A 19,084-nucleotide genomic window follows, 5' to 3' on the forward strand; every position below is an offset into this window, starting at 1 on the left:
TTTGGTTCCTGATTTCAATTCTTTTGAATAAATACCTGGAAGTGGGATTGCTGGATCGTGTGGCAGTTCTATTTTTAATTTTTTGAAGAATGTCCATACTGTTTTCCTGCGTATTTAATCTTAAAAGTGATCTTTAGGTTTTTTTCTTTTCTTTCTTTTTGCTAAAAGTGGTTTGAATCATGGTCTTTTTCTTTCCAAAAAAGGAGAAGCATTGCACAGTTAAAAATTTCATGACATGAACCTGTGTTTAAATATTTTTGCTGCTTCATATCTGTATTTAAAAACAAAGAGGCATGTTTTGAAAGTACGTATCTCATGGTGTGTTCAGTAAGATGGGAATATGGTAATAGGGAATTAGAAGACTGAAGAAATACACTAATAATATAATTTCATTTCCAACTCATATTTTTAAGGTCTAGAACTGAATTCTTAATTGTTTATTTTTGTGTTGCAGTGAATGATCTAGGAGGGGACTCCATGGGAGTTGGTAAAGGCTCCTTAGCTGCTGATAAGGTTGTTGAAGAAATAAGAAGGAAAGGCGGAAAAGCAGTGGCCAACTATGGTACAGTATTTGAGAGAACTATACTGCTTCTTTTATATTTCCTCAACTAATGCTGTTTCTCATGTTAATAATTATTGAGCAAATATCTTGGCGTTCCAGTATAATTATGAAATTAGATTTTATCTAAGTCTGCCAAAGATGTTTAGTGACGTATTTTTTTAAACTTTTAATGTAGATTATTTTATGAGTCTAACTTTTATTCAGTTGTTTATTTAATATTTTTAATAATGAGCACATGATATAATCAGTACATTACTGTAGATGTGAATATGAATATGCTCTTTTCTTAAAAGACCTGTCTTAGCTAAAAGGTCTTATGTATTTCTTCAGAGTTCTTCTTTTTAAAATTGCTTTTAAAAAAAATTTCTTAAAGTAATATAGCGTAAGAAGTGAAGTGCCCCCCTTCTGTACCCAGCCTTCATATTCCATTCTGCACAGGTAATCATTGCTGTACGTAACTTTCTTATCTTTATGAAAATGTAGGAGTCAAAGTTAGGCATTAAAAATAAAGAAAAAATAACGACAGCAAATACAACCTTTATGTTTGATGTATTGATTCTAATAGTATTTGTAAGGAATCTTCTCGAGTAGATTTACTTTAAAAAGCTAGTGCTTACTGACTTTTCTGAAAATTAGATTGTTTTTATGGGCCAGGGAGAAAATTAGATTGCCTGTGACTTTATTCTGAAATTTTAGAGGAAAAGAAATAGGATATGATTTGTTTTGAGGGTTCAAGGGAATAATGAGACAGATATTTTAGTATCTTATTTCCACATTGAGAGTCTAGAAAAATGTTTTCAACTTAAAAAAAATTTCTGGGGTTTTAAAACCTATTTTGTAAAGATAAAGATTTCGGATTCTCTTCCCTGCCCCTCAGTTTTGATATTCAACCTGTATCAATCAGGATTCAGTCAAGAAAACAGAAGCCCCTCTCGGTTTTCCAAGTGTGAAGGGTTTTATACAATGAATTAGAGACTTACCATTGGAAGGTCTGGGCAGGTGCATGTCAGGGAAACTGTTGATGACCATCTCAGCCTGTGGCAGGTGGTTTTCAAGAGCTCACCTAGATGTGCTGTCAGTCTCACATCTGCAGCCTGCTCACAAGATTGCCTGCATTTACAGTCTCCTCCTATGTTTCCTCCCTTTAAGCGAGTATCTCTTTTTGGCAGATCTAGCTCAGGACTTTATGGATCCCAGGGAAGGGACCTGGCTCCCCTAGTGATTGCAGAGGAAGTAGAAAGAGGCAATGGTGATGTTGAGTTGACAGCTGACCATTTGACACACAGCTCTGGGGATATGAGCCCTTCTCCTGGGCTGATTAGCAGAAAATAACAAATCCATAATATTTCATTGAGCTTTACTTTTTGTAGTTAGTATTACAAAAACAGTAGGTTTGTTTTCCAAATGTAGTGATACAGAATTGAACATGCTTTTTCAAATTAAACACGCTCCTCCTTCCCTCCCTCTCAAAGTCTCATTTGCATCCTTAAGGGGAAGTGCTTATGTGGCTATTTAAAATTCAATAGAAATGAAATAAAATAGAATATTCCATTTGTCGTACTAGCCACATTTCAGGCCACACTTCAGTAGCCACATGTGGTTCGTGGTTACCGTATTAGTGCAGAAATTGAACATTTCCATCTTCACAGAAAGTTCTATTGGACCGTGGTATCTTGTATATTATTTGTCAAATACTTCTCATTTACCCCCTCTCTTTTTCTTTTTTGTAGGTTAAAGGATTGTCTTAGGGACTAAATTTCTTTTGTCACATGTATCATATTTTAGTTTGTTACATGCCTGCAATATGAATGTATTTTCCTTGGAAACAGGTTCTGTTGAATGAATAGTATCTGTCATGTGCTCTGAGCCACAGAATTTAGAAGTCATTTGTAAGGGATACTACTGAAGTTTTGTCCTAATTTCCCTTTCCCTCAGATTCAGTGGAAGCAGGAGAGAAGGTTGTGAAGACAGCACTGGATGCTTTTGGAAGAATAGGTAATGTTTCTTTGCATTTATGGTACTAACAGAGCAGCTCCTACCTTTCTAATGAAATATTTTTTATTTCCCTTTTGTTTATTAAAAACTCTTTTTTGGTAATCAAATTTTTAGATTTGTTTTAAATTTAAATTTTTTTTTTTTTTTGCATTACACGGGCCTCTCACTGTTGTGGCCTCTCCCGTTGCGGAGCACAGGCTCTGGACGCGCAGGCTCAGCGGCCATGGCTCACGGGCCCAGCCGCTCCGCGGCATGTGGGATCTTCCCAGACCGGGGCACGAACCCATGTCCCCTGCATCAGCAGGCAGACTCTCAACCACTGCGCCACCAGGGAAGCCCCAAATTTTTTTTTTACATACCCTAGTCTTATTCCACAAAGGGCTTGAGGTGACAGTTTTTATACATGTATGTGTTGAGTTTGTTTTATATTTTTTTGTACTTTAAGAACCTTTAAAAAAACTTGTAAGTATTCTCTAAGTTTCCTTTTTATAATAATTTAATCATACCCCAAATATATTTAGAAAATAAAAAATAAATCAGTATTTTGGCAATAGAGGACCCAGTGGAATATTTTAGATAATTGTAATGATTCAGATTAAAATGATTCAGTATCTTGCAAATTAATTAAGGTGAATTATATAAAATAAAAATCTTCATTTTAAGAAGCATTTCAAATATATTGTTTAATTTTCCTGACTTAGTCCCATACATTGTTAGTAAAAGGTTATTGAATTACTAGGGGGAAACTACTGCAGATAAGCCCAACATGTTTTTAATTTGAAAAACGTTAATTTTTGTAGTTTGAATATGTCCCCCCCCTTTTATTGATCTAGCGTATATATGTTTCTAGCTATATTTGGTTGAGCTTATGAGAGACGTGTTCACATAGTGTCTGACACAGGGATAGAGACCACAAAGTTTTGAAGTCATAAGGTGAAAATAGCCACAAGATGGTGGTTGAACCTTAAGAAACAATCCCCTTTTTTTTTTTTTTTTTTTTTTTTTTTTTTTTGCTGTACGCGGGCCTCTCACTGCTGTGGCCTCTCCCGTTGCGGAGCACAGGCTCCGGACACACAGGCTCCGCGGCCATGGCTCGCGGGCCCAGCCGCTCCGCGGCATGTGGGATCTTCCGGGATAGGGGCACGAACCCGTGTCCCCTGCATCGGCAGGCGGACTCTCAACCACTGCGCCACCAGGGAAGCCCAATCCCCTTTTTTTTTATAGTGAGAATGCAATTAATAGGCCATCAGTTTCTAACTCTAATGGTTTCCTTTCTGGGCTTTTGACTTTTGAGTGGCAAGGAAAAATCTTTTAAACTTTTAACTTTCCCAGTGAATTTTGAAGTTAATTGAGGGATGCCTTACGATTACCACTGAGTTCTAAGAACCTAAGAGTTGTGTGACTGCTAATTCTGTAAATAAGCTCACAGAATTTTGGCAGAAGGTAGAGGTGGAAACATTTAGGTATGTAGACTTGAGAGGAAAGCACTGATATAATGGGGTACTTATTGTGCTTTTGTGAATCAGATTTTTTTTTGCTATAGGTATAAAATTTTGTTCTGCTGGCATTTGTTACCTATTATATCTACTTTTCCATGGGCAGGGGGGAGGCAGGGAACACTTTTGAAAGAAATGTGAGTTGTAAGCAAAGGCAAATTAATATGCTTGCTTTTATATTTGTGACTTGAATATTTTTATATTGTAGATGTTGTGATCAACAATGCTGGGTGAGTATTTCTTTTTAAATTTCCAATAAAGCAATGTACATGCAAACTTTTTTTTTTAAGTGTTGACTTTCTTTTCTCAACATATATAATATCAATTTTTTAGAATTTTGAGGGACCGTTCCTTTGGTAGAATAAGTGATGAAGACTGGGGTAAGTTATTTTAAATATATGTTCTCTGGAACATACTTATCCATTTAGCCTTCTAATATTTGATACATTTATACACTTAAGGAAAAACTTGCTTCTACCTATTTTTGCCTCTGCTAATGTCAGTGATGATAAGCTTTACAACTGAAAATGAACAGTTGGAAGAAAAGGCTTTTGTGACTTAACGTTCGTTTCCCTTTTTCTCTTTGAGAGGTTGTCAGCATTTTCTTGCAGTATTAGTTGTTTCTAACAACCTTTTGCATGCTTGTCTGGCTGTATGATTCTTATTTCAAGAGCAAGAGCAGGCTATGGAAGAGAGTCTGAGGCACTAAAAATGATGGAGATCGGAGAACTGGGTGGGAAAAACCTAGATATAATTTTGAAACTTCTAATAAGTAGGAAAAATTTCCATTAGGAATGTCATGTTGGAAAGATTGAGTTTAGATGATGAGCAATCACAGTTATAAAATTTTTTTATCCTGTTTGCTCTTTTTTGCTCTTACTTTCACTGGCTATCAGAACTAAAACAAGCATTGGTGGCTGAGATGGTGGCAGGCATGGTAACTGAGATGAATTACATCATTGTTTATAGAGTGTGTTTCTGGGAAATATTGCCAGAAGTTCTTTTGGAAGAAGCAAGATAACTTTCTGACTTAGAAGTAAGCAAAGACAGGCTTTTAGTTTCCCATTCCCTTGTAATAACTGGAGAAAAAAAGGAGCTGAGAAAGATAGAATTGATTGGCAGGGTGGACTTAAGCCAGTGCTTTGCTTTGAGCTCTCATGGGGCTGGAGTGTGTCCTCTTCTGGTTTCATCAGAGTAAGATTAAATGTAGAGTTGTTTGTTTATCTGAGTCATCCTCCAAGTTGTCTGTTCATTAGATTGACATTTCAGAAAGCAGGCTTCTCTGTCTCTCTTTTTCCCTCTTTCCCTCCCCCTCTTTCCCACACCTCCATACCCCGACCCCCAGCTCTCTCTAACTCATTTGCAAATCCTGTTAAAAATAGGGATTTAGGGATATACTGAACATTTTATAAACATTTCTTGATGAAGAACTGAGTGCTTTTTGATTATGCTTTAACTAATGTTTGTGTTGAGTCCCAATTATATATGTAAAATTCTTGGTTATTTGTATTAATGAATTTTTATATAAAATAGGCAAAAATTAAAGATGGCATTGTACTTAGATGTGCATAGGCATCGTATTTAGGTGGCATTGTATTTGTGATAAAGTTAGATATATTAGATAATCTAATCATAAATTATAGGCAAAATGGGTATGAATTATTGATTGGTTATGTAACTGGAACTAAAGCAAAAATGATTACTCAGAGTACAATGTGACAATAGTTGATTTTGAATGCTAGGTATGAAATGAACATCTTTGTATAAGTAAGTCATTGTTTATGTTGATTCTGAGATAGGTCTGTCTAAATTTGACAATATTCATGATAAAAATTTCTTGTTTTAGATATCATCCAGAGAGTTCATTTGCGGGGCTCATTCCTGGTGACCCGGGCAGCGTGGGATCACATGAAGAAACAGAAATTTGGAAGGTAGAGTTATATGTGGCTGTCACGGGGGACTGGAGATGCCGTGTGTGGGTTCTTATGTACAGAGGAAAAGAATTGCTTTGACGTTGAAAAATACACCTTCAGATATGCACAGGCCTTTTAAATGTAGTTTTGGCAGATGCCTCCCTGTTACATTGGTGTCAGTCATAGATTAACGAGCTGGACAACTTAGTATTTCTTTTCACCTCCTACTTTTCGTTATTAATGATTCTCCTGCTATTCTCTGATATTTTAGCAGTACAAACATTGAGGATTCAGCTGTACTTTATTCTCTAACCAAAATACCATTTTTTGGGTCCAGTGACCAACTGGGGAGAGATGAGTGGATGTTTTCTACTGGCTGGCACTGGTCAGACATGAGTTAGTCTTTGTAAACTAGGAACGGTAAGACTCTTATAGTTGCGTCTGTGTGACTCAGACGTGGCAGACCTAGTAAGTGGCCCCATGCGCTCTAACGTAAAAGTTATTTCTGTTAACTTAGGGTTCACACACATCTACTAGAAGAAAATTGCGTGAGATATCTGTTCTTATTGGAGAGTTCTAGTATATCCTGATACTAGCAGTTTCTGAAAGTAAATGATAGGATTTACTTGTTCTACTAAGTAGAGTAAGTGAGATTAGGTCAGATTATGAGATGGTATTGTTTTTTTTTTTTTTTTTTTTTTTTTTTGCGGTACGCGGGCCTCTCACTGTGGTGGCCTCTCCCTTTGCGGAGCACAGGCTCTGGACGCGCAGGCTCAGCGGCCATGGCTCACGGGCCCAGCCGCTCCGCAGCACGTGGGATCCTCCCAGACCGGGGCACGAACCCGTGTCTCCTGCATCAGCAGGCGGACTCTCAACCGCTGCGCCACCAGGGAAGCCCAGATGGTATTGTTTTAATATGAGGCATTTAATATTATCCAGAAAGGGAAAGGAGCTAAGTGATGAGGACTAAAGAATTAGAACTTCATGATCTAATATTTCTTACTAAAATTTTAACTTGTAAATTGGCAGTTTATTTTATGTTTATAAATACTTATTGTTTTCAGTAGATAATGAATATACATTCTTACACTTGAATTCATTTGCTACTGACCAGGGATTCTTTGTAAAACAGTAAAATCTCACAGTTGAATTTTGAGAGATTACTTTTATTATTTATATTAATTTAGATATATGAATCATGACTTTTAAGAACCTAATGGCAGTATACAGAGTTGCTTTTGACAACTTTTGATAATAGTAATGAAAAAGAAAAAAATGCTTAGAGTTGCAACATTATCAAAATACAGAAAAGATGATGTTGAGAGATTGATTTTCCTTTTAGGATCATCATGACTTCATCAGCTTCAGGAATATATGGCAACTTTGGCCAGGCAAATTATTGTGCTGCAAAGCTGGGTCTTCTGGGCCTTTCAAATTGTCTTGCAGTTGAAGGCGAGAAAAGCAACATTCATTGTAACACTATCGCCCCTACTGCTGGATCACGGTTGACCCAGAACATTTTGCCTGATGGTAAGTAGTTTAGATTTTTTTAATGCTGTTCCTCACATACCTGTGTGGTGTGAGCTTTGTAAAAGTATTTAATTTTTTGAGTAGCTAAAAAAATTTCCTTATAATTTAAAAAAGCATTATGTGTAGTTTATGTTCATAATAGAAAATTTAGGACAGCACAGACAAACAAAATATGACCCATAATTCTACCACACTGAGATAAACTTCCTCTTTGTGTAGGTAGACATACATACATTTTTTTCTTTACAGAATGAGGTAATAGCATTCTTACTGTTTTATAATAGTAATTATTTAAAACAATTAATAGATTATGTTTTTTAGGGCAGTTTTAGGTTTATAGAAGAATTGAGCAGGTAGTAAAGAGAGTGCCCATATACTCCTCCTCCCACACAGTTTTACATCAGTGTGCTACATTTATTACAATTGATGAACCAGCATTGATCAATTTTCATTTATTTATTTATTTATTTGGCTTCATCGGGTCATTGAGGCATGTGGGATCTTTTGTTGTGGTGTGTGGGCTTTTCTCAAGTTGTGGCATGTGGGTTTTCTCTCTCTAGTTGCGGTGCATGGACTCCAGGGTGCATGGGCTCTATATTTTGTGGCACACTGTCTCTCTTGTTGAGGCATGTGAGCTCAGTAGTTGTGGCACCCGGGCTTAGTTGACCCTCGGCATGTGGGATCGTAGTTCCCTGACCAGGGATCGAACCTGCATCCCAGCATTGGAAGGCAGATTCTTTACCACTGGACCACCAGAGAAGTCCATGATTGATTATTATTAACTATAGTTAATAGTTTACTTCAGGGCTCACTCTTTAGGTTGTATGATTATATGTGTTTTCACAAATGCATGATGTTATGTACCCACGATTATAGATCATACAGAATGGTTTCACTCTAAAAATCCCCTGTATTCCATCTCTTCATCCTCTCCTCTTTTTCCCAAATGTCTGGGAGGATTGAAGCTCATTTCTTTTTATCACTACATAATATTACATGGTATGTAGGTGCCACAATTTGTTTTTTCATTCACTTATCATGGAACATTTTGATTGTTTCCAGTTTTTGACCATTGTGAGTGAAGCTGCTATAAACATTCATGTGCAGGTTTTTGTGTGGAAGTAAGTTTTCAACTCATTTGGGTAAATATTAAAGAGGATAATTGCTGGATTGTATGGTAAGACTATCTTTAGCTTTGTAAAAATTTCCAAACTGTCTTCCAAAATGGCTGTATCGTTTTTCATTCCCACTAGCAGTGAGTGAGAGTTCTTGTTGCTCCGCATCTTTGCCAGCATTTATTATTGTTAGTCTTTTGCATTTTAGCTCTTTTAATAGGTGTATAGGGTATTTCATTGTTTTAATTTGCAGTTCCCTAATGACTTATGATGTTGTGCATTTTTTCCTGTGCTTATTTGCCATTTATTTATCTTCCTTGATGTTTCTGTTCTTATTTTTTGCTCATTTTTAAGTTGGGTTCTTTTTCTTTTTTGGGGGGAGGGGGGTTCTTTGTTTTCTTGTTGTTGAGTTTTAAGGGTTCCATGAATATTTTGGAAACAAGTTCTTTATCAGATATGTGTTTTGCAAATATTTTTTCCCAGTCTTTAGCTTGTTTTTTATTCTCTGTAGTCTCTTTCACTTCTGAAGGATAATTTCACTGGGTACAGAATTCTGGGTTGGTAATATTTTTCTTTCAGCACCTGACATCTTTCACTCCACTATTCTTTTGCTTACATGGTTCCTGAAGGAGAGTCTGACATAATTCTTTCCTTGTTTCTTTATGCATAAGGTATTTTTTCCCTCTGTGTTCCTCCAAGATTTTCTCCTTGTTTTTTTCTGCAGTTTGAATATAGTTTGCATAATAATAGGTGTAGATTTTTGGCAATATTCTACTTGATGTCTTCTGAGCTTCCTGGATCTGTGGTTGGTATCTGTCATTAACTTTGGAAAATTCTCAGCCATCACTACTTAAAATATTTCTTCTGTTGTTTTCTTTTTTTCTTCTACTTCTGGTATTACCATTATGTGCCTGTTCTATCTTTTTATTTTAATTAATTAATCGATTAATTTATTTGGTTGGGCCGGGTCTTAGTTGCAGCAGGTGGGCTCCTTTAGTTGCAGCTTGCGGGCTCCTTAGTTGTGGCTTGCAAGCTCCTTAGTTGCAGCACGTGGACTCCTTAGTTGTGGCATGCAGAGTCTTAGTTGCGAGATCTAATTCCCTGACCAGGGATTGAACCCAGGCCCCTTGCATTGGGAGCGTGGAGTCTTAACCACTGTGCCACCAGGGAAGTCCCAATATATCTTTTGTAATTATACCACAGTTCTTGGATATTCTATTCTCTTTTATTTTTTTGTCCTTTTTTCTCTTTGCATTTCATTTCAGTTTGGGAAGTTTCTATTGACATATATTCAAATCAAGCTTACTGATTTTTTTTCTTTTCAAAATGTTATATTGGCTTTTTTTTTGGTTTTTTTTTGCGGTACATGGGCCTCTCACTGTCACGGCCTCTCCCGCTGTGGAGCACAGGCTCCGGATGCGCAGGCCCAGCGGCCATGGCTCACGGGCCTAGCCACTCCGTGGCATGTGGGATCTTCCCAGACTGGGGCACGAACCCGTGTCCCCTGCATCGGCAGGCGGACTCCCAACCACCGCGCCACCAGGGAAGCCCTGTTTTTGTTTTTGAGCATTTCCTTTTGATTTTTTTAGCATTTACTTCTGTCTGCTTACAGTAGTCATCTGTTCTTGTAAGTTGTCCACTTTTCTCCATTAGAGTCCTTAGCATGTTAATCACAGTTTTTTTTTTTATTTTTTGCTTTATAACAAATTTAATCAGTTATACATATACATATGTTTCCATATCCCCTCCCTTTTGCGTCTCCCTCCCACCCTCCCTATCCCACCCCTCCAGGCGGTCACAAAGCACCGAGCTGATCTCCCTGTGCTATGCGGCTGCTTCCCACTAGCTATCTACCTTACGTTTGGTAGTGTATATATGTCCATGCCGCTCTTTCACTTTGTCACAGCTTACCCTTCCGCCTCCCCATATCCTCAAGTCCATTCTCTAGTAGGTCTGTGTCTTTATTCCTGTCTTACCCCTATGTTCTTCATGACATTTTTTTTTCTTAAATTCCATATATATGTGTTAGCATACAGTATTTGTCTTTCTCTTTCTGACTTACTTCACTCTGTATGACAGACTCTAGGTCTATCCACCTCATTACAAATAGCTCAATTTCGTTTCTTTTTATGGCTGAGTAATATTCCATTGTATATATGTGCCACATCTTCTTTATCCATTCATCCGATGATGGACACTTAGGTTGTTTCCATCTCCGGGCTATTGTAAATAGGGCTGCTATGAACATTTTGGTACATGTCTCTTTTTGAATTATGGTTTTCTCAGGGTATATGCCCAGTAGTGGGATTGCTGGGTCATATGGTAGTTCTATTTGTAGTTTTTTAAGGAACCTCCATACCGTTCTCCATAGCGGCTGTACCAATTCACATTGCCACCAGCAGTGCAAGAGTGTTCCCTTTTTTCCACACCCTCTCCAGCATTTACGGTTTCTAGATTTTTTGATGATGGCCATTCTGACTGGTGTGAGATGATATCTCATTGTAGTTTTGATTTGCATTTCTCTAATGAGTAAAGATGTTGAGCATCCTTTCATGTGTTTGTTGGCAGTCTGTATATCTTCTGTGGAGAAATGTCTATTTAGGTCTTCTGCCCATTTTTGGATTGGGTTGTTTGTTTTTTTGTTATTGAGCTGCATGAGCTGCTTATAAATTTTGGAGATTAATCCTTTGTCAGTTGCTTCATTTGCAAATATTTTCTCCCATTCTGAGGGTTGTCTTTTGGTCTTGTTTATGGTTTCCTTTGCTGTGCAAAAGGTTTTAAGTTTCATTAGGTCCCATGTGTTTATTTTTGTCTTTATTTCCATTTCTCTAGGAGGTGGGTCCAAAAGGATCTTGCTGTGACTTATGTCATAGAGTGTTCTGCCTATGTTTTCCTCTAAGAGTTTGATAGTGTCTGGCCTTACATTTAGGTCTTTAATCCATTTTGAGCTTATTTTTGTGTATGGTGTTAGGGAGTGATCTAATCTCATACTTTTACATGTCCCTATCCAGTTTTCCCAGCACCACTTATTGAAGAGACTGTCCTTTCTCCACTGTACATTCCTGCCTCCTTTATCAAAGATAAGGTGACCATATGTCCGTGGGTTTAACTCTGGGCTTTCTATCCTGTTCCATTGATCTATCTTTCTGTTTTTGTGCCAGTACCATACTGTCTTGATTACTGTAGCTTTGTAGTATAGTCTGAAGTCAGGGAGCCTGATTCTTCCAGCTCCATTTTTCGTTCTCAAGATTGCTTTGGGTATTCGGGGTCTTTTGTGTTTCCATACAAATTGTGAAATTTTTTGTTCTAGTTCTGTGAAAAATGCCAGTGGTAGTTTGATAGGGATTGCATTGAATCTGTAGATTGCTTTGGGTAGTAGAGTCATTTTCACAATGTTGATTCTTCCAATCCAAGAACATGGTACATCTCTCCATCTATTTGTATCATCTTTAATTTCTTTCATCAGTGTCTTATAATTTTCTGCATACAGGTCTTTTGTCTCCTTAGGTAGGTTTATTCTTAGATATTTTATTCTTTTTGTTGCAATGGGAAATGGGAGTGTTTCCTTGACTACACTTTCAGATTTTTCATCATTAGTATATAGGAATGCCAGAGATTTCTGTGCATTAATTTTGTATCCTGCAACTTTACCAAATTCATTGATTAACTCTAGTAGTTTTCTGGTAGCATCTTTAGGATTCTCTATGTATAGTATCATGTCATCTGCAAACAGTGACAGCTTTACTTCTTCTTTTCCAATTTGGATTCCTTTTATTTCCTTTTCTTCTCTGATTGCTGTGGCTAAAACTTCCAAAACTAGGTTGAATAAGAGTGGTGAGAGTGGGCAACCTTGTCTTGTTCCTGATCTTAGTGGAAATGGTTTCAGTTTTTCACCATTGAGGACGATGCTGGCTGTGGGTTTGTCTTATATGGCCTTTATTATGTTGAGGAAACTTCCCTCTATGCCTACTTTCTGCAGGGTTTTTATCATAAATGGGTGTTGAATTTTGTCGAAAGCTTTCTCTGCATCTATTGAGATGATCGTATGGTTTTTCTCCTTCAATTTGTTAATATGGTGTATCACGTTGATTGATTTGCGTATATTGAAGAATCCTTGCATTCCTGGAATAAACCCCACTTGATCATGGTGTATGATCCTTTTAATGTGCTGTTGGATTCTGTTTGCTAGTATTTTGTTGAGGATTTTTGCATCTATGTTCATCAGTGATATTGGCCTGTAGTTTTCTTTCTTTGTGACATCCTTGTCTGGTTTTGGTATCAAGGTGATGGTGGCCTCGTAGAATGAGTTTGGGAGTGTTCCTCCCTCTGCTATATTTTGGAAGAGTTTGAGAAGGATAGGTGTTAGCTCTTCTCTAAATGCTTGATAGAATTCGCCTGTGAAGCCATCTGGTCCTGGGCTTTTGTTTGTTGGAAGATTTTTAATCACAGTTTCAATTTCAGTGCTTGTGATTGGTCTGTTCATATTTTCTATTTCTTCCTGATTCAGTCTTGGCAGGTTGTGCATTTCTAAGAATTTGTCCATTTCTTCCAGGTTGTCCATTTTATTGGCATAGAGTTGCTTATAGTAATCTCTCATGATCTTTTGTATTTCTGTAGTTTCAGTTGTTACTTCTCCTTTTTCATTTCTAATTCTATTGATTTGAGTCTTCTCCCTTTTTTTCTTGATGAGTCTGGCTAATGGTTTATCAATTTTGTTTATCTTCTCAAAGAACCAGCTTTTAGTTTTATTGATCTTTGCTATCGTTTCCTTCATTTCTTTTTCATTTATTTCTGATCTGATTTTTATGATTTCTTTCCTTCTGCTAACTTTGGGATGTTTTTGTTCTTCTTTCTCTAATTGCTTTAGGTGCAAGGTTAGGTTGTTTATTCGAGATGTTTCCTGTTTCTTAAGGTGGGATTGTATTGCTATAAACTTCCCTCTTAGAACTGCTTTTGCTGCATCCCATAGGTTTTGGGTCGTCGTGTCTCCATTGTCATTTGTTTCTAGGTATTTTTTAATTTCCTCTTTGATTTCTTCAGTGATCACTTCGTTATTAAGTAGTGTATTGTTTAGCCTCCATGTGTTTGCATTTTTTACATATCTTTTCCTGTAATTGGTATCTAGTCTCATAACACTGTGGTCGGAAAAGATACTTGATACAATTTCAATTTTCTTAAATTTACCAAGGCTTGATTTGTGACCCAAGATATGATCTATCCTGGAGAATGTTCCATGAGCACTTGAGAAAAATGTGTATTCTGTTGTTTTTGGATGGAATGTCGTATAAATATCAATTAAGTTCATCTTGTTTAATGTGTCATTTAAAGCTTGTGTTTCCTTATTTATTTTCATTTTGGATGATCTGTCCATTGGTGAAAGTGGGGTGTTAAAGTCCCCTACTATGAGTGTGTTACTGTCGATTTCTCCTTTTATGGCTGTTAGTATTTGCCTTATGTATTGAGGTGCTCCTATGTTGGGTGCATAAATATTTACAATTGTTATATCTTCTTCTTGGATCGATCCCTTGATCATTATGTAGTGTCCTTCTTTGTCTCTTCTAGTAGTCTTTATTTTAAAGTCTATTTTGTCTGATATGAGAATTGCTACTCCAGCTTTCTTTTGGTTTCCATTTGCATGGAATATCTTTTTCCATCCCCTTACTTTCAGTCTGTATGTGTCTCTAGGTCTGAAGTGGGTCTCTTGTAGACAGCATATATATGGGTCTTGTTTTTGTATCCATTCAGCCAATCTGTATCTTTTGGTGGGAGCATTTAGTCCATTTACATTTAAGGTAATTATCGATATGTATGTTCCTGTTCCCATTTTCTTAATTGTTTTGGGTTCGTTATTGTAGGTCTTTTCCTTCTGTTGTGTTTCTTGCCTAGAGAAGTTCCTTTAGCATTTGTTGTAAAGCTGGTTTGGTGGTGCTGAACTCTCTCAGCTTTTGCTTGTCTGTAAAGGTTTTAATTTCTCCATCAAATCTGAATGAGATCCTTGCTGGGTAGAGTAATCTTGGTTGCAGGTTTTTCTCCTTCATCACTTTAATTATGTCCTGCCACTCCCTTCTGGCTTGTAGAGTTTCTGCTGAGAGATCAGCTGTTATCCTGATGGGGATTCCCTTGTGTGTTATTTGTTGTTTTTGCCTTGCTGCTTTTAATACGATTTCTTTGTGTTTAATTTTTGACAGTTTGATTAATATGTGTCTTGGCGTATTTCTCCTTGGATTTATTCTGTATGGGACTCTCTGTGCCTCCTGGACTTGATTAACTAGTTCCTTTCCCATATTAGGGAAGTTTTCAACTATAATCTCTTCAAATATTTTCTCAGTCCCTTTCTTTTTCTCTTCTTCTTCTGGAACCCCTATAATTCGAATGTTGGTGCATTTAATGTTGTCCCAGAGGTCTCTGAGACTGTCCTCTGTTCTTTTCATTGTTTTTTCTTTATTTTGCTCTGCAGCAGTTATTTCCACTGTTTTATCTTCCACCTCACTTATCCGTTCTTCTGCCTCAGTTATTCTGCTATTGAACCCATCTAGAGTATTTTTTATTTCATGTATTGTGTTTTTAATCGATGCTTGATTCATCTTTAGTTCTTCTAGGTCCTTGTTAACTGTTTCTTGCACTTTGTCTATTCTATTTCCAAGATTTTGGATCTGGGAAATAGAATCTTGGATCATCTTTACCATCATTATTCTGAATTCTTTTTCAGGTAGACTGCCTATTACCTCTTCATTTGTTAGATCTGGTGGGTTTTTATCTTGCTCCTTCTCCTGCTGTGTGTTTTTCTGTCTTCTCATTTTGCTTATGTTACTGTGTTTGGGGTCTCCTTTTTGCAGGCTGCAGGTTCGTAGTTCCCGTTGTTTTTGGTGTCTGTCCCCAGTGGCTAAGGTTGGTTTAGTGGGTTGTGTAGGCTTCCTGGTGGAGGGGACTAGTGCCTGTGTTCTGGTGGATGAGGCTGGATCTTGTCTTTCTGGTGGGCAGGTCCACGTCTGGTGGTGTGTTTTGGGGTGTCTGCGGACTTTTTATGATTTTAGGCCACCTCTCTGCTAATGGGTGGCGTTGTGTTCCTGTCTTGCTAGTTGTTTGGCTTAGGGTGTCCAGCACTGTAGCTTGCTGGTCGTTGAGTGAAGCTGGGTGCTGGTGTTGAGATGGAGATCTCTGGAAGATTTTCGCCGTTTGATATTATGTGGAGCTGGGAGGTCTCTTGTGGACCAGTGTCCTGAAGTTGGCTCTCCCACCTCAGAGGCACAGCACTGACTCTGGGCTCCTCAATTTGGGATGATGTGTTGTCTATTCATGTATTCCACAGATGCAGGGTACATCAAGTTGATTGTGGAGCTTTAATCCGCTGCTTCTGAGGCTGCTGGGAGAGGTTTCCCTTTCTCTTCTTTGTTCTCACAGCTCCTGGGTCTCAGCTTTGGATTTGGCCCCGCCTCTGCGTGTAGGTCGCCGGACAGGACAGGGTTAAAGGAGCAGCCTCTTCGGGGACTCTGGCTCACTCAGGCCGGGAGGGAGGGGCACGGAGTGCGGGGCGAGCCTGCAGCGGCAGAGGTCGGCGTGACGTTGCACCAGCCCGAGGCGCGCCGTGCGTTCTCCCAGGGAAGCCGCCCCTGGATCCCGGGACCCCGGCAGTGGCGGGCTGCACAGGCTCCCGGAAGGGCGGTGTGGGCAGTGACCTGCGCTCGCACACAGGCTTCTTGGCGGCGGCAGCAGCAGCCCCAGCGTCCCACGCCCGTCACTTGGCTCCGCGCTTTCAGTCGCGACTCGCGCCCGTCTGTGGAGCCCCTTCAAGCAGCGCTCTTAATCCCCTCTCCTCGCGCACCAGGAAACCAAGAGGGAAGAAAAAGTCTCTTGCCTCTTCGGCAGCTCCAGAGTTTTCCCGGACTCCCTCCCGGCTAGCTGTGGCACATTAGCCCCCTTCAGGCTGAGTTCTCGCCGCCAGCCCCAGTCCTCTCCCTGCGCTCTGACCGAAGCCCGAGCCTCAGCTTCCAGCGCTGCGCGCCCCGGCGGGCGAGCAGACAAGCCTCGGGCTGGTGAGTGCCGCTCGGCACTGATCCTCTGTGTGGGGATCTCTCCGCTTTGCCCTACCCAGGTATGTGGGGGGTTTCTTGCCTTTTGGGAGGTCTGGGGTCTTCTGCCAGCGTTCAGTAGGTGTTCTGTAGGAGTTGTTCCACGTGTAGCTGTATTTCTGGTGTATCCGTGGGGAGGAAGGTGATCTCCGCGTCTTACTCTTCCGCCATCTTACCCGGAAGTCCCTGCAGTAGTCCACAGTTATTTTAAATTCCTAGTTTGATAATTCCAAAATCTCTGCTATATTTCAAGCTGGTTCTGAGGCTTGCTTTGTCTCTTCAGCCTTTACTTTTCTTGCCTTTTAGCATGCCTTGAAATTTTTGTTGAAAACTGAACATGATGTATTGGGGTAGTAGAAAGTGTGGTATTCAGGGCTTTATTGTGAGGTTTCATGTTTATCTGGCTAGGAGTTAGGTTGCGTATATTGGTTGCTGTAGCTGTTGGTGTCAGAGGCTACATTTTCCTCTTTGTTATTGTTTTTGTGTCCCCTGTTGTCTTTGGGTTTCCCTGGGTACTCTTTGTGTTTGCAGCTCTCTCAGTTGTAATCCACTGTTGTTATACTGGAGCCCTGTTGAAGTGGCTATAAATTATGGCAAGGGGAAGTGTTCTATAATCTTATGATTAAATCCCCATGGTTTTAGCAGGTCAAAGTCTCTGGACTCTCACCTTCAGTAGAGTTTTTTAGCCTTTTTTTTTTTTCTCCCCTTATTTGAGACAGGAAGGCTAGAGGGGTTCCACTAGTCTAATTGCTCTTCCCTTAAGTCAAATAAGGCTCTGGTAGCTTCCCTTGAGGATAGGCCTTTGTTAAGGAGAACAGAATGCTCTGGGCTTATTTCAAAATGATTTTGTTTTATTGATTTATTTATTTTCTTACCCTCTCCCTTTTTCTCTGTAACATTTCAAAGCAAATCTTAGATGTTGCATCTCACCTAATAAATACTTGGAAATGTGTCTCTAACAGATATGGACATTATAACCACAATGCCAATATCACACCAAATAAAATAATTCATTAACATTGTCTAATACCAAATTTATATGAAAACTTCCTCATTATCTAAAAAATATCTTTTTAGAGTTAGTTTATTCCACAATGAACTAAACAAGGTTCACAGTCATTTTGTTACTGTATCTCTTAAGTTTTATTTAACATATGATAGTTCATTCTCCTTTTTAAAAAAAATGCCAATTATTTGTGGAAGAAACTGCGAGTTCATTTGTCCTGAAGACTATTCCTCATTCTTGATTTGGATTGCCTTTGCACTTTTGTGGAAAATCAGTTGACCATGTATGTATGTGTGGGTGTATTTCTGGATTGTCTGTTCTGTTATATTGATCTATGGGCCTGTGCTTTTACCAATACCATGATGTTTTGATTACTATAGTTTTATAGTAAGTCTTGAAATCAGGTAATGTGAGTCTTCCAACTCTGTTCTTTGAAAACATGAAATATAAAGTTTTAAATTTAAAAATTTAAATGTATGATTGAGAGCCAATGCTTATTTATTTAGTTGTATAATAAATAGAATACTTGACTGGTGGAAAACTGTGTGTGGTTTTTGATACTCCTGGTTTTAACATATTTCTAAAAAGAAAATATCTATAATACTTTAAAAGTAGTTTCTGTGAAACAGTATAAAACAATTGATGAGTGAAATTACTTTAGAATTAGCTGCTTCATGGCATACAAATGCTTTTTCACAGTACCATTTTACTTTCCACGTTTGAGCTAACATTCATTTTAGAACTTGAGATTTGTAATACCAAGTATGTACTTGCTAGCTTTTCCTAAGAGCTGTGCCTAACCAGTTTGCTTTAGTGTAGAATAGCTATTTGTACCTGAGATCTAATTTTTTTTCCTCTTCTTTTGTCAACAGGGCCATTTAAAAAAGTCCCTTATTTTAAAAACTCTCTATACTCTCATATCTTATTGAAGGAATTCTTGTTAAAGAACTGGATTATTTAAGTATAATACTACATATATATGCACAACAGTGTAGGTTACTGGCAAGAAGTAAAGCATCAAAATGTAATGCATAGTCATGAACACCCTGCAGAACCCAAGAATTGGAACATTACTTGCATCTAACTTTATACCTTCTATTCTATTCCTCTGTTTCATGCCAAGAGACAACCACTATTTAGAATTTTATGCTTATCATTTCTGTGCTAGACTCCTACCTAAGTCACTTTTTGCCATTGGCTGTAGACTTTCTTGGGAAAGCAGCAAGTTTTCAAGAAAATATTGAAAACCTTAGCTTTTTTTTTTTTCTTTTTTTGCGGTACGTGGGCCTCTCACTGTTGTGGCCTCCCCCGTTGCGCAGCACAGGCTCCGGACGCGCAGGCTCAGCGGCCATGGCTCACGGGCCCAGCCGCTCCGCGGCATGTGGGATCTTCCCAGAC

General features: G+C 38.6%; 1 protein-coding gene across 5 annotated transcripts in view; it reads left to right on the forward strand.

Annotated features, from left to right (window-relative positions):
- HSD17B4 (hydroxysteroid 17-beta dehydrogenase 4) overlaps positions 1–19,084 on the forward strand; it is a 153,195-nt gene that overhangs the window by 14,664 nt on the left and 119,447 nt on the right. For all 5 annotated transcript variants that reach the window (XR_014015536.1, XM_081231332.1, XM_081231331.1 and 2 more), the window contains exons 3-8: positions 455–562; positions 2,498–2,557; positions 4,262–4,283; positions 4,387–4,433; positions 5,900–5,984; positions 7,309–7,496. Coding sequence is in view for 4 of the 5 variants with exons in the window: in XM_081231332.1 (XP_081087458.1) it covers positions 455–562; positions 2,498–2,557; positions 4,262–4,283; positions 4,387–4,433; positions 5,900–5,984; positions 7,309–7,496 (510 nt within the window). In the remaining variant the exon portion in view is untranslated. The remainder of the gene's footprint in view (positions 1–454; positions 563–2,497; positions 2,558–4,261; positions 4,284–4,386; positions 4,434–5,899; positions 5,985–7,308; positions 7,497–19,084) is intronic.

This window comes from Mesoplodon bidens, assembly GCF_964165515.1.
Source record: "Mesoplodon bidens genome assembly, chromosome: 4".
NCBI classification, from domain to species: Eukaryota; Metazoa; Chordata; class Mammalia; order Artiodactyla; family Ziphiidae; genus Mesoplodon; species Mesoplodon bidens.